At 37.2% G+C, this 12,961-nt stretch overlaps 1 protein-coding gene across 1 annotated transcript in view; it reads right to left on the bottom strand.

The window, feature by feature from the left end:
* Positions 1-407: 407 nt before the first annotated feature.
* The window catches only part of FAM81B (family with sequence similarity 81 member B), a 53,843-nt gene continuing 41,289 nt past the window's right edge, over positions 408-12,961 (bottom strand). Inside the window, exons 8-10 of the mRNA XM_017859685.1 lie at positions 4,138-4,273; positions 2,389-2,584; positions 408-700 (exon numbers count right to left, since the gene is read on the bottom strand). Of these exons, the coding sequence (XP_017715174.1) occupies positions 567-700; positions 2,389-2,584; positions 4,138-4,273 (466 nt within the window). The 3' untranslated portion in view covers positions 408-566. The remainder of the gene's footprint in view (positions 701-2,388; positions 2,585-4,137; positions 4,274-12,961) is intronic.

Genomic DNA, 12,961 nt, shown 5'->3' with positions numbered 1-12,961 from the left:
TGACCACTAGGTCATATCTGCTCCACAGGCATCTCACATAGTTTGAGAACTATTTTGAACTAGTTGCTAAAGCTTAAAAATAGAGGCATTTCTCTTGAAAAATGGAATTTTTGATAATAGTGGATTATATATATATGTTAGTCATGATCTGTCACTACATAGTAGCTATTATTTTAGACAGAGTAAGTGCTCTCCAACTTGCCAGAGCTCCTGTCATTCTTTAATATATTGCAACTGGCCTACTTCACTCATGTACCTTATGTAGATTCCTCTTTCATTATTTGTAGATTTATATATATATACACACACATATATATACACACATACATATATATATATATATAGAGAGAGAGAGAGGCAGATATATAAAGAAATTTCTTCATTTTTTCATTAATAAATGCAAGACATCCAAAGCTTCTGTGCTTTATTATTTTTCTGGTACATTCATCTCCTTAAAAGGAGACATTAGAAGCAGTAAACATCCCAGAGATAGTAACTTTCTTCTTCAGAACTTTTCCCAACAAATCACTCCATTGGCTGGTGAAAAAGAAGATGACTGAAAAGGTTTATACTTCCTGGAGTTCCACTATCTTACGCTGTAATTTCTTCAGGTCTTTCTGTACTTTACATTTCTCTAAATCCATCTTTGTTTTCTGTATTTGTTGGAGGGAGCTGAGACAGTCATGGATTGATTTAAATCCTGTAAGAGGGTAAAAGAATAGGTACACTTAAACAATGCATTAGAACATTTTTTTAAAAAGTTGCTAATTGGCAGTCCTGCCATAATTGATTATCATTTAAGGGCATTAAATTCTCTTAAGACCAGCCAAAAATTGTACATAATCTATTTCTTGTATGTCATGAAGATCCATTCACAATAGTGTTTCAACTTATATCTGGTTATCTGGTTTCATTGTGAAATTTAACTATTTTTCTCCTCCTCTCCCCAAATATATTGCATAATTCTATATTGCAAGAGAGAAATTTAAAATATTTTATTCTTTCCGTATGCTTTGACAAGAGATTTGTGTGATTTTTTTTTCAGTCTTGTTACCAAATTGAAGGTAAAGATCTCAGATGAGATTTTAAAACTTCTCTGAAAGTAGCCTATTTGAGGGACCTCAGAGTGGCCCCCTGCTGCCCTCCTCCCTCCCAGCACTTTGTATCTCTCTTAAGTCTAGTCACTCATGACCACAGACCTATCAAACCTCAAGGTCTTAGGGCACAATCCATTTGTTATTCACTGGGGCCTTTCACATAGTCGTTTCTCAACACATTTTTATTAAAGGCATAAAGCAGCAAACCATTAATTTGAAGTTCCCACTTTCTAGAACTCCTCCTTGTTAGTAAAATGAAAGAACTTGCAGATGGTAAATTCCTTTTCAGTTCACTAATGGAATGAAGTTTTACTATTGGAATAAGTACAATTAAACCTCTGATAGTTAAACAGAAAGCAGGGCCTTTAAAAGAAGGGCAAGTTAAGTTTGGGACATGATTCCTGGCCAGATAATTCATTATTTTGATATGATGGTGGGAGGGGTGTATTGTGAGGGTTGAACCTCCAGGCAGCAAATTCTACTTATATGCCAGAAACATCTGGCAGATTGAGACCATCATGTCCTCCCAAAGCACCTCCAACGTATCTCTATACAGGACCAAATTTGGTAGAATTTACACATGAATTTTTCTGAGATCTAGAAGAAAAAAGAAAAAAAATTACTTGGGACTTTCTCTAGTAAAGAAACTCTTCTGAGCCCTGGTAATTCCTTCAGAATTATGACTCAAGGCAGATGGCTGCTCCACAGCACCTATCCCGTGTCCTTCCCTTTGACAAATTAGATGAGCCTTTCAAATTAATCCTCTTTGATGTTAGCTCAGCTTGACACTGCTGCCATTAGCCTCTTTAAAAGAAAAGCAGTCATTATACTGGACTCTACTAATTCATCCCCCTTTCTCACTTCTAAAGGTCAGGTCTCCAGTCTTGACATCTGTCCAAGCTCATTACTTGTAGTTGAATGAGAAGGGCATTTGATTTAGGCTCTTAGTTTCATAACATACCCACAAGTCACGTCTTGGGTATCTCCAAGGATTTTCCAAAAGTCTGTAATTCCGGATTGCTTATTTCCCATTAAAAAAAAAAAAAAAAAAAAAAATCTCACGCCAATGGCAGGCCTGTGACATTCCAAGTATGAGTGAAGAAAGTTAATTTATTTATATGCCTTCCAGTATAATACTCATATTCTATAGGATATTTAGAAAAGTGGATTAAATACATAAGGATGTCACTGATGACAAGATTGATCCCTGGCCATTAGCTCAAAGTGGAAGACTGAGGGATTGAACAGGAAAGGACAGATATTCTTTACTTAATAAAAGGTGTCTGCTCACCTGATTGATATTCATTCTGCATTGTCTCTAATTCACCCCAGATCTGCTTTTCCATTTGTTCCATCTTTTTGGACAATTTATTTTCCATATGCTTTACTTTACTTAGTTGTGTTTCCTGTTTCTCTGTGTTAATGAAATTCTCTACTTTGCTTGAAAGCTGCAGCAGTTTTTCTTCCATTTTATTTTCAGACTTTTCCTGTCAAAGAGATTATGGGATAGAACTTCTGAAACATACATGGATTTATCCTTCAGCTTAGAGAAAATGTTTTAACATTCATTTTCCATGCTGAGCATGAAAATTCAAACCGAATTCCTTTGTATCTAAAACTGTGTTCATAAGTATAAGAGTTAATCCCTTTGGCCCTGTTCATTTGTAGTTTCTGGAATTCAACATGTTATGGAATAAAAGAAAAGGGCTGTAGCGTGGCCCAAATTCCTTGAGAATTTGGCATTTTAGTCTAATATTCAAAGATATTTTAGATACTGCTTTTCCTGAGCTCCTTGGACATCCTCCTTCGAATTTTATACCTCCATATGGACAGACTTCAGCTAGAATAGTGATTCGTCATTCCAGTCATTTATTAGAATCACCTGGACCATACCCCACCCCCCAGAAATTCTGATTTAATTGGTCTGTGATGAAGCTCAAGAACGATAGGATTTAAGCACTCTCCAGGTGATTCTAATGTGCAACCAAGGTAGGGACTGCAGAGGCAGCCTTAGGATAATCAGCTGCTTTTCTCCTCACTTCTCCACAGGGAATCTGGGAGCAGGAGCTGGGCATAGCAGGTATGACTCCTTTGATTCTCCTCTCTTTGGCCCCATCTACCTCAGGAATAAGAGTTGGTGGATTCCAGTCTCTGTGTTCCTTATGGTGGGAGGTTGCTGCCTGCACGATGACCCCATGGTTACCTAGTGCCACCTATAACTGGTAAAGGAATCTGTCTAATTCAGGAGTGAAGAGCTAGCAGCCCCACTTGGCAGCTGTGATCTCATCACACATACTTCAATAGCCTTACCAGTGATAAAGCTTTGTTTATCTCCAACTCTTGGACTCCTTTGTAACTCTATCAGCTATTTACAAACTCGGGTTGGAGCTGGGGACATTATTTCCTGAGCTGCCTCTGCCTAAAGTCTCTCTACCTAAGTTCTCAAAACATCTTTAGTCAACTGCAGGACTGGCAGCCATTGACCACAGTGATGGCACAGTGCTGCCCTTCCTGTTGGGTAAGATGTGATGGTTGCAGTGGAAGAGGGGACTCTTGAAATAAGTATATTTCTCATATACCTTGGTAGCCTTACCCCAAAGCTTGGGGCTGTCTTTACATGGTCTGATCTGAAAAAGGAGTTTTGGAAACCTTTAATCTACTAACAAATCTCCAGAAAAGTCAAATGCTTTGTCTGCATATCACCCGGGGAGTGTGCCTATAACCACTGATTCCCAGGGGAGGCCCCTAGAGAGTCAGATTCCCTAGGGCTGGGGTGGCAATCTGTATTTTTTTTTTTGAAACCTCTTCAGATTCTTTTGGTACGGGTAGAGCACACTCAGAAAGACAGGTTTGCAGAGTTGGGGAGTAGCAAACAGGACCAGAAGACAGGCCTCTGGGCTCCTATTGTGGTGCTTTAAAAAAAACGTGACTGAAGCAGTGAAGATTACCATGAATGTAGAAGTGCAACCTCCCAGACCTTTACTCCCTGCTAACAAGGACCATGCAGGTGTTTACTTCACAAAATAACAGAACTCCTCACCAGTTTTTCCTGTAGGACCTTCAGACATTCATTTATATGGCCCAGGTGGTCTTTTCTATATTTGAGAAATTGGTTTTCTGTCCATTTTTTATTATTCTCAACTTCTTCATACAGATTACTTGAAAGTGAATTAAATCTAAGGGAAAAAATGTTTTGTTTCATTTTAATAAGTGAATTTTAACATAAAAAATTAGTGTTGAAAAAGTCTGCAGTTTTTTGAGGTGATGAGACTCAATGTGCCTAGCAAGTATTTGTGGGGTGATATGGGAGGTGCAGAGGCAAGGTAAGTACACTGTGGGTTCCTGTCCTGAGCTTGAGTTCAGTCCAGCTACTGTTAACACCTCTACATACCCTAAAATACATACACACATGACAGGAGCACTGTCGGCTAGGAGCTAACCACAGCCACACTGAAATGTAGTGTTAACCATGCAGAATTGCTCTCATGGCCTGGGGCTCACTGGTTGTGTGTGGAGGAAATACTTTGATAAGTTCACTTGGGGTGGGGACTATTACTCATGCTAGGAGTTGTCTGTCAAAGGCCAGATAGTAAATATTTTAGGCATTGTGGGCCATATATTTTCTGTTGCAACCACTCAATGCTCCATTGCAGTGGGAAAGCAGCCACAGATAGTATGTAAAGAAATGAGTATGGTTACAGACTAATCAAACTTTATGTAATATTCACATATCATGAAATATAGTTCTTTAATTATTAGAATGCATAGAAACCATTCGTAGCTGTGGGTAGTTGTGGCTAAGGGTGACAGTTTGCTGACTCCCGCTAAGGGCCAGTATGTGACTGGGAGAGGAGCAGGGGCAGAGAGGACCTGCATTGTCTAGCAGAGGAGAGAAAGGTCAGAGGCAGGAAAGTGGAGGGAGAAAGCCCCCAAAGAACCCGGGAAATGTGCCAAGGGGGACTTTATGTTGCCTTTGTCTCAGGCAAAATCTTCCATAAAGTCCCCATTGCTACCAATGAGTCTGTGTGAGTGGATTTTTTATAGGGGGCATTTAAAGACGCCCTGAATTACTCATGTGGGGCAAAAACAGAAGTAATAGAAGTACAGGAAGGGACCTATGGGACCTGTCAAGATGCTGCACCATAGAAGTATTAAATAACAGAAAATGAAGGATTTTTAAAATTGGAAGTGGATAAAAGGGTTGGAATCATATATCATTAGTTGAAAAGTCACTGTAGAGTGGCTGCAGGTTTGAGGAGAGGGGATTCCAATCTGAATTAAATCAGGTATGGGACTGGGAAGAGGTAGGATGAGGGATGGGGACTTGTGAGTGGTTTCTGTGTGTGTTTTCTGCATATGACTGGCTCGTGATAAGATGTCGGCTTCAAATTCCCTTTTAGAATAGGTAAAACTTTTAGACTGGCAAGAACAATGTTTGTTATTGAAAGTATTCAGACTGTTTTACAATGTATGGTACAGACTGTTAAATTAATAATTGCTCTGATGTTTTCAGACAAAATTATATGTATATAATTTAGTTTGTGATGTTTATCATTGGAAATTAATGATTAAATCATCCTGGACATACACTGCATGTATGTACATGCCTCTCTTTCTCTTTGGAAAAATTGTTTGGGCTAATTATTAGAAAATACAAGTTCTGTGAAATCATTACTTTTAGGCTAATGGCTCTCAGCTGGAGGCAATTGCCCCCTCCCACCTTCTCGCCCCCAGGGAACATTTGGTAATGTCTGGAGACAATTTTGGTTGTCACAACTGAGAGATGTTACTGGCATCTAGTGGGTAGACACTAGGGATGCTGAGAAACATCTTAATGCATAGGAGAGGCCCACAACAAAGAATGATCCAGCCAAAATACCAATAGTGCCAAGGTTGAGAAAACCTGACTCAGATGATGAAACAAAGGAATGGGAAATGTAAGTTCATTTTCCAGTAGTTGTATGAGTTACAGTCTAACAGCTAAATTCTGATCTTCGTCCTCTGAATTCTCTCATTATTTTTGACACAGAGTGATATTTTTCACATAGATATGAGGCATATCTTGATTGACTGTTGAGTACCTCAACGCTGCAGACGACGGAATTGGCTTCTATTTGTGTTCTTAGTCTACTCATGATTCCCAATCATCTGTGCTATTGGTTAACAGCTATTGGATCTCAGACAAATAAACCCATCCACTGAATATGTAGAGTCCCTTATTTTAGCCAATTGTTTTCTCTATCTGGAATACTCTTCCTCAGAATGTCTATTGGCTCCTGCCCTCATTTCATTCAGATTTACATTCATACACCACCTTAAAAAACAGAACTCTTTCTCCTTATTTGAAACTTCCTATTCTCTTACCCTACTTAATTTTTCTCCAAAATTCTCATCACCATCTGACATACACTAATTTGTGTTCTATCTCCTCCACTGAAACTTAAGCTCCATGAAAGCAAGAATTTTGCATTGTTTATGGCTGAGAACAATGCCTGGAATATAATGAGTATTCAATAAATAGTTGGCTAAATGAACAAATGAATCATTCTTTCTCATTAAGTATCCTTTATTAGCATTGCTGACAAATAGCAAATCATAGATTTGTGAATTTATTTAGAAATCTAATCTGCTTTGGTTTTCATCTTCCTTTCCCTGCCTCTGGTGGAAGTATTAATTAGTAGTCACAGTTTAGGGGGCCAGTAAATTCCCAGATAATCAAGAGATAGCTTTACAATTGAGAATCCAGCCTCAGTGCTTACCTTTACTATATAACAAATAAATGAGAGCATTTACTCTTTTATCACGATACAATATTAACATCCCTCTGAAAACCAAGAAACCATTAAATATGCCCATGTAATATCTCTGGAAGGGCATATCAGTATTAAAATTCTGAAATTAAAGCCATAAAGAATGAATTACTACTTATGATCCTTTTATTATGAGATTTGCTTGCAATTGAGGATTAATTTTCCTGGTAACACTCAGAAGTTGGACTCTGTTGGTAGTTATTAAAATTTGAAAGCATTTTTGAAACAGCAATCTCCTTGAGAGATGAAAAGAATAAGTAAAATAAAGGTTTGTATAACTCTCTTTCTTTGCATAGGATTTTCCCAGACATAATGGACATGATTTGCCATAATCCATTAATTACAGAACTTACAATTAAAATCTCAACAGTATGAATCTATCTTAGATGACATTCACATTTTAGATCCCAAATCTTCTATTTCAATAGGTGTAAGAGCATTTCTATTAAATGTAGATAGATAGGTGATTAGATAGAGCTTTTTCTTTCCTTTTCCTTAAAACACAAAAGTCAGACATTTAAATTATAGCTAGAGACCTCACTAGGATGATGAGGGCTATTGGTTGTTTTATGTTTTGTTTTAAGTGTTTATGCTGATTTAATCAATTTAAAATATACACCAAGAGCAATTGCAAGGGAGAAAGTTACAAAAGAGTGAAGGAAAGCTGAGTGAAGATCTACAGACACTGCAGAGCACAAGGAAGAGGGCTGCAGTGAGGGATTAGTGGTGAAGGCAGCCAGGGTCTGCCTTCCTTGGTCATGGATGACGTACAGAAATGAGGATGTAGCTCTATCCTAGGCCAGTTTTGCCAGTGCACTTATGTCCCAAAACCAGTGTCTTGTGTTAAAAAAAATCTATTGAATGAACTTTTCCAAGATTTCGAATTCTTGGAAACTATTACTGCTGGCAGCCTCTCAAGAACTTAGATAGGGCTTTGACCAAGTGTGAATGTAAAAAGAATTAGTGGCCTTTCATTTGCTGATAAACAGAAGATATTTTCAGTTTTTTGTAATCATATTTGAAAAAGAGCTTAAGACAGACCATATGCTATTTTATTTTAGAGATTGAGTCTAAGATTCTAAGTTTCACATCAGAAACCAAAAATTAGTTCCAAGAAATACTGTTTTCTACTAATTTTACACCTACAGATAGAACTCTCAAACTAATTTCTTCTTAATGTTTTATGATTTCTAATTAGTGACACTAAAAATCAATTCTGCCTCTACTCTGATAGAAAGACTTTTGTTTCTTGGATATTCCAAATTGTTCAAATCCCAATAGGTTCATAGCCTGTTTCCCAGTCACCCAAGTCAATGTGGTCTTTCCATTTTTAAAATTTCTGTGGTAGAATTAGTTTTCAATAGACAGAATTGTGAGATGGAGACATCATGAATTGATCAAAACAATTTGAGCTTTAGAATCAGACACTTTCTAGCTGTGTGATTTTGGGCAAATTAATCTCCATGATTATAGATATCCTAATCTTTAAGATAGGGATAAATAAGACCTACCCTGCAGAGCTGGGTGCATTGAGTATCTTCAGCGCTAGTGGTTGGTAGCATTCATAAATGACAATTACTATATTTATTATTTCTGCCTATTGATATATCATCTCATTTAACATTGTCTTAACTTTTACTTTTCCTGTGTTTAGCTTTTCACTTACGTTTTTTCTTCCCAACTGTAAGTGGCAAGGATTATGTTTGAATATTCTAAAACACAATGTACATAATATAGGTGCTCAAAAATCATTCATTCATTCATTGGCTTCTACTTCTGTTTCAATGTGCTGGGTGCTAAAGATACAAAGGTGAATGTGACATATCTCTGCACTGGGTAATTTTTAACTTTCTATTGTGGTAGTGTTTTCAAAGTTGGATGATATTATTTGAGTCTATGCATTTGCTTCGTTGACCAAATGCTTCTTCTTTTCTTATAAATCACTGTCTACTAAACAAGCATCAGCAGTAAGAGCTATCTAGGGAGTGACTGTTGAGTGCTGCCCCTGCCAAACCCTTGTTAAAAGACAGCTTTATTTCCTGATGGCCAAGACTCTTGCTATGTAAGCACTAAGTAGTTGGCTTAGGACATTACTTAGCAGAAGCTCTGAGGATAATCCTTCTGAGGAGGAGGAACAGTGGAGGGGTTCAATGTATGTCTTTGTCGGATCCAGTGATCAGTGCCCAAATCCCAGCAATTCACTAGAAAACCGTCAGAAAACATTGCAGCTTTTAAGCTCAATATAAGTTTAGTTGACCATTAAACTTGAATTTGTAAATGTTTCTAAATGGGAAGATTGCCTATTTAACCCCCTTTTTTAAAATTTGCAGACATAGTTTTATTATTTATTTATTTAGATACAGAGTCTCACTCTGTCGCAAGGCTGGAGTGCAGTGGCATGATCTCTGCTCACTGCAACCTCCGCCTCCCAGGTTCAAATGATTCTCTGCCTCACCCTCCTGAGTAGGTGAGACTACCTCCGCGCGCCACCGCACCCGGCTAATTTTTGTATTTTTAGGAGAGGCGGGGTTTCACCATGTTGGCCAGGATGCTCTCCATCTCTTGACCTCATGATCCGCCCGCCTTGACCTCCCAAAGTGCTGGGATTACAGGCGTGAGCCATCAAGCCCGGCTGGATGCATAGTTTTAATTTTGAAAAATGCGCATGTCAAGTTTGAGGCGTCTCAGCTGCTGTTTCTTGTGCTTGGCCGCCAGGAATGGTGGCTATGGAAGCCGAGGCTCTTTGTATGTTTTGGCCACTGGTATCATTTTGACAACCTGCCTTAACACGTTTTAATTGTATCTTGGCAAGTGAGGTGACATGAAAGCCATCGTCTTGGATTTCAATTTACTAATGAGGATGGTGGTGATGGAATTACCTTGGCGTTTTGAAGGCATTTGCTCCTGGATTCCTTGCCAAGACACCTGCGAGTAGGTGTGGCACGGGGAAACCTTTTCAGTATTGCTCTTCTCTTCTTTCCCACCCTCAAGGTACCTGGGTCATTTTCCATGATTGACATCTGGTAACCACAGAGGTACCCTGAGTGAAGGTGGACCCGGCATGCAGCAGCTCTGCTCTTTTTTTTCCTACTTTCCTAAACTTTATTAGAGAAAAAAGCACGAGAACATAGTCACTTTTCTGGGATTCCTCCCCCAAAAATGTGACGTTTGATTTCCAAACATGCCAGAAGTGTACATGGTTCCCAGTTGTACTAAATAGGTGAGAAGCTGAAGTCCTAAAGTGTTCATCTTCCAACTTCTCCCAATCTGTGGTCTGTCCTTGGATCAGCAATAATTGTCTGAACAGCTACTACGGCTTCATTAATTTTTGTCTGTAGCTCTCTGAGCTCTTCTATATGCAACAATTGCAGAATTTGAGCAGCTGCATTAAGAACTGCATCTCCTGCATCAAAACCAATAATATTTTGGTTATTAGCAAATATTTGCAAATAATATTTGCCTGGTTAAAGCAACAGGCAAACCCTCTTTTGTTTGATTTGCCTTAGCAACTGCACCCTGTGTCAGGTCCTCCTGAGCCAAAATTCAAATTGCCTTAAGCATTACCAGGTAATCGTCATGCCATTGAATCTGAAGCAGGTTAGCCTTCACACCAGCCTTAACATCAGGATTATTTACGTCCAAATTGATCAACGGTTCTGCATTTTTAGTTGCATTGTCAGCAGTTTTTGCATAATCAGGTAGTAAGTCCTTGTATTTTTCAGCATTATCTCCATATTCAAGCCTAACAGCTAAAGAAGCCAGTCAATAGCTTCTTGTTGATCTTGAATCTTGAAAGGACAGTCAACATCTCTGAGACACTTTTCAAAGAACTTGGGCCAGTCACTGCTGTGGATGTTTCTTAAATTACCTGTCTTCAATCTTGTAGTGTCTAATTTTCTGGTCTTCAAGCCAAACAAAGGTTAACCTTAACCTTGCTAAAAGACTTTTTTAGAGACCGGGTCTTGCTCTGTCATCCAGACTGGCATGCAGTGGTGCAATGATAGCTCATCGTGACCCAAACTCCTGGGCTTAAGTGATCCTCCTTGCTTCAGCCTCCTGGGTAGCTGGGACTACAGGTGTGTGCCACCGTGCCTGACTAAACTTAACCTTTAATGTTATTAAAACACTTTTTAAAAGTTAATCTCTTTATTCAGAGAAATTTCTTTCTTAAAAAAGAAAGCAAATCCTATACATTATCTACTTTATTTTTAAATTTATATGTACCTCAAAATCCTAACATTAGCAACAATTTACTTTTTTAAGTAGTAGAACTACTTATTCTTATTTTGTTCAAAGTTAACCTTGTTAAAACTAAATCCAATATACTAGATTGAAACAGAAGTCTTCTGGAAAACAAAACAAAACAAAACAAAACAAAACAAAAAAACCCTGTCTTACTTTCTCTTTGAGCAAAATACATTTTCAATACATATCTCAGTCAAATGGTTAATATCTCTAATGTGAAAGAATCCTACACAATTGATAAGAAAATGACAAAAATCCCAATACAAAATTTGATAAATAGTAATGGGCAATTCACAGAGAATTCAAATGGTAAAAGGGAATGCAAATTAAAACAGATGCTTTTTTCATCCTTTGGCCAGTATTAAAAAGAGAACACATTCATCATTGGTTAAAATGTAGAGAAAGGTCTTCTCATACATTGCTGGTGGAAGTGTAAAACCCTACAACATTTTTAAAAAGAAATTTATATTAAAAAAAAAAAAAGCTTGCTCTTTAACCGAGCAAGCTTGCCTATAGAAATAAAAGTGCCAGTATTTAATTTAAGGATATCTAAGGATATACACATAATACATTTTTTTGTTTTTTGTGGTGATCATAAACTAAAAATAATCCATTCAGCACTAAGATAAATGGTTGAATTAATTATGGCACATTGTTAAGTTAAAAGATTGTACAGCTATAAAAATGTTAGAATATTTACTGATCTGGAGAGATATCCAGTATGTACTAGAAAAATCAAAGAATTGAGTAATATGTATAGAAATTATTTTTAAAACCCATGCTTCCTCTATACATATAATACATACATATCCTTTCTGTTATATATTTATATTAACAAGGAGGAAATTGAGGACAGCTACATCCCTGGTATTAATATTGATTACAACAGAAGGCTGATATGCTGACCTCTTTTTTCACTGTTGTTGTTGTTACAATTAATGCATATTTTTAATTTTTAAAACTGGAGAAAATTTAAATATAAAAGTCAGTTGTGTAAAAATGAATTATTAGAATTATTTGCCTGGGGAAAAGCGTGCTTTATAGATGCACTGTCACCTACTGTAATACTACTGAAATGTTAAGACTTCATTACTTAAAGTCAGAAAAAGATTCAAGTTTACACTGTTATAAAAGTATCCAGATTCAGATTTAACTACTCAGATGACTTTCCATAAGCCAAATTCCCACAGTACCAAACAGAAAAAATAAGCATCAACAGTAATGAAGCAGTTAGCCCTGGATCTCAAACATTTCATTTTTCTCTCTTTTCCACTTGTTAATATACCTCATCCCTTTAAGTCAGCCTCCCATTTCAGTTTATAAATCCCATCCCTTCCCTATACAATCAATTCTTAATCTGTATATCTAGAAACAGATTACTTTTCTACTTTTCCTTTGGACAGTTTTCTTTGTCTTAATTCCAAGCTAAAGGTATGAGATCTAGTATCACACAGCTATTCACTGAATACCCTCATTGTGCTAGAATTTAAGAACGTAGAAATGCTTTCTTAGAATATGAAGAACCTGGGTATTTTCTGTTTACTCGACAACTACTTCTCCAAGTTTTAGTGAGGACAATTTTTTTACATCAACTTGTAAGACACACATATTTCACATTTTAGCATCTCCAAAATCAAGAGATATCTTAAAATGATGATATGCTATGGTTTATTTGTTAGCTTCATGTCTTACAGGTATAAAATTATAATGGTGCATATTATATTCAGTGGCACTTAGATTTAATAAAATATAGTAGAGATGGGAAAAAATGGAGAAAGTAGAGTATCATCAGGATACTGGATTTGACCA

This window comes from Rhinopithecus bieti, unplaced genomic scaffold (genome assembly GCF_001698545.2).
Source record: "Rhinopithecus bieti isolate Rb0 unplaced genomic scaffold, ASM169854v2 scaffold_50384, whole genome shotgun sequence".
Taxonomy (NCBI): domain Eukaryota; kingdom Metazoa; phylum Chordata; class Mammalia; order Primates; family Cercopithecidae; genus Rhinopithecus; species Rhinopithecus bieti.
The sequence above is the reverse complement of the archived record's forward strand: the minus strand, read 5'-3'. Positions and strand labels throughout refer to the sequence as shown.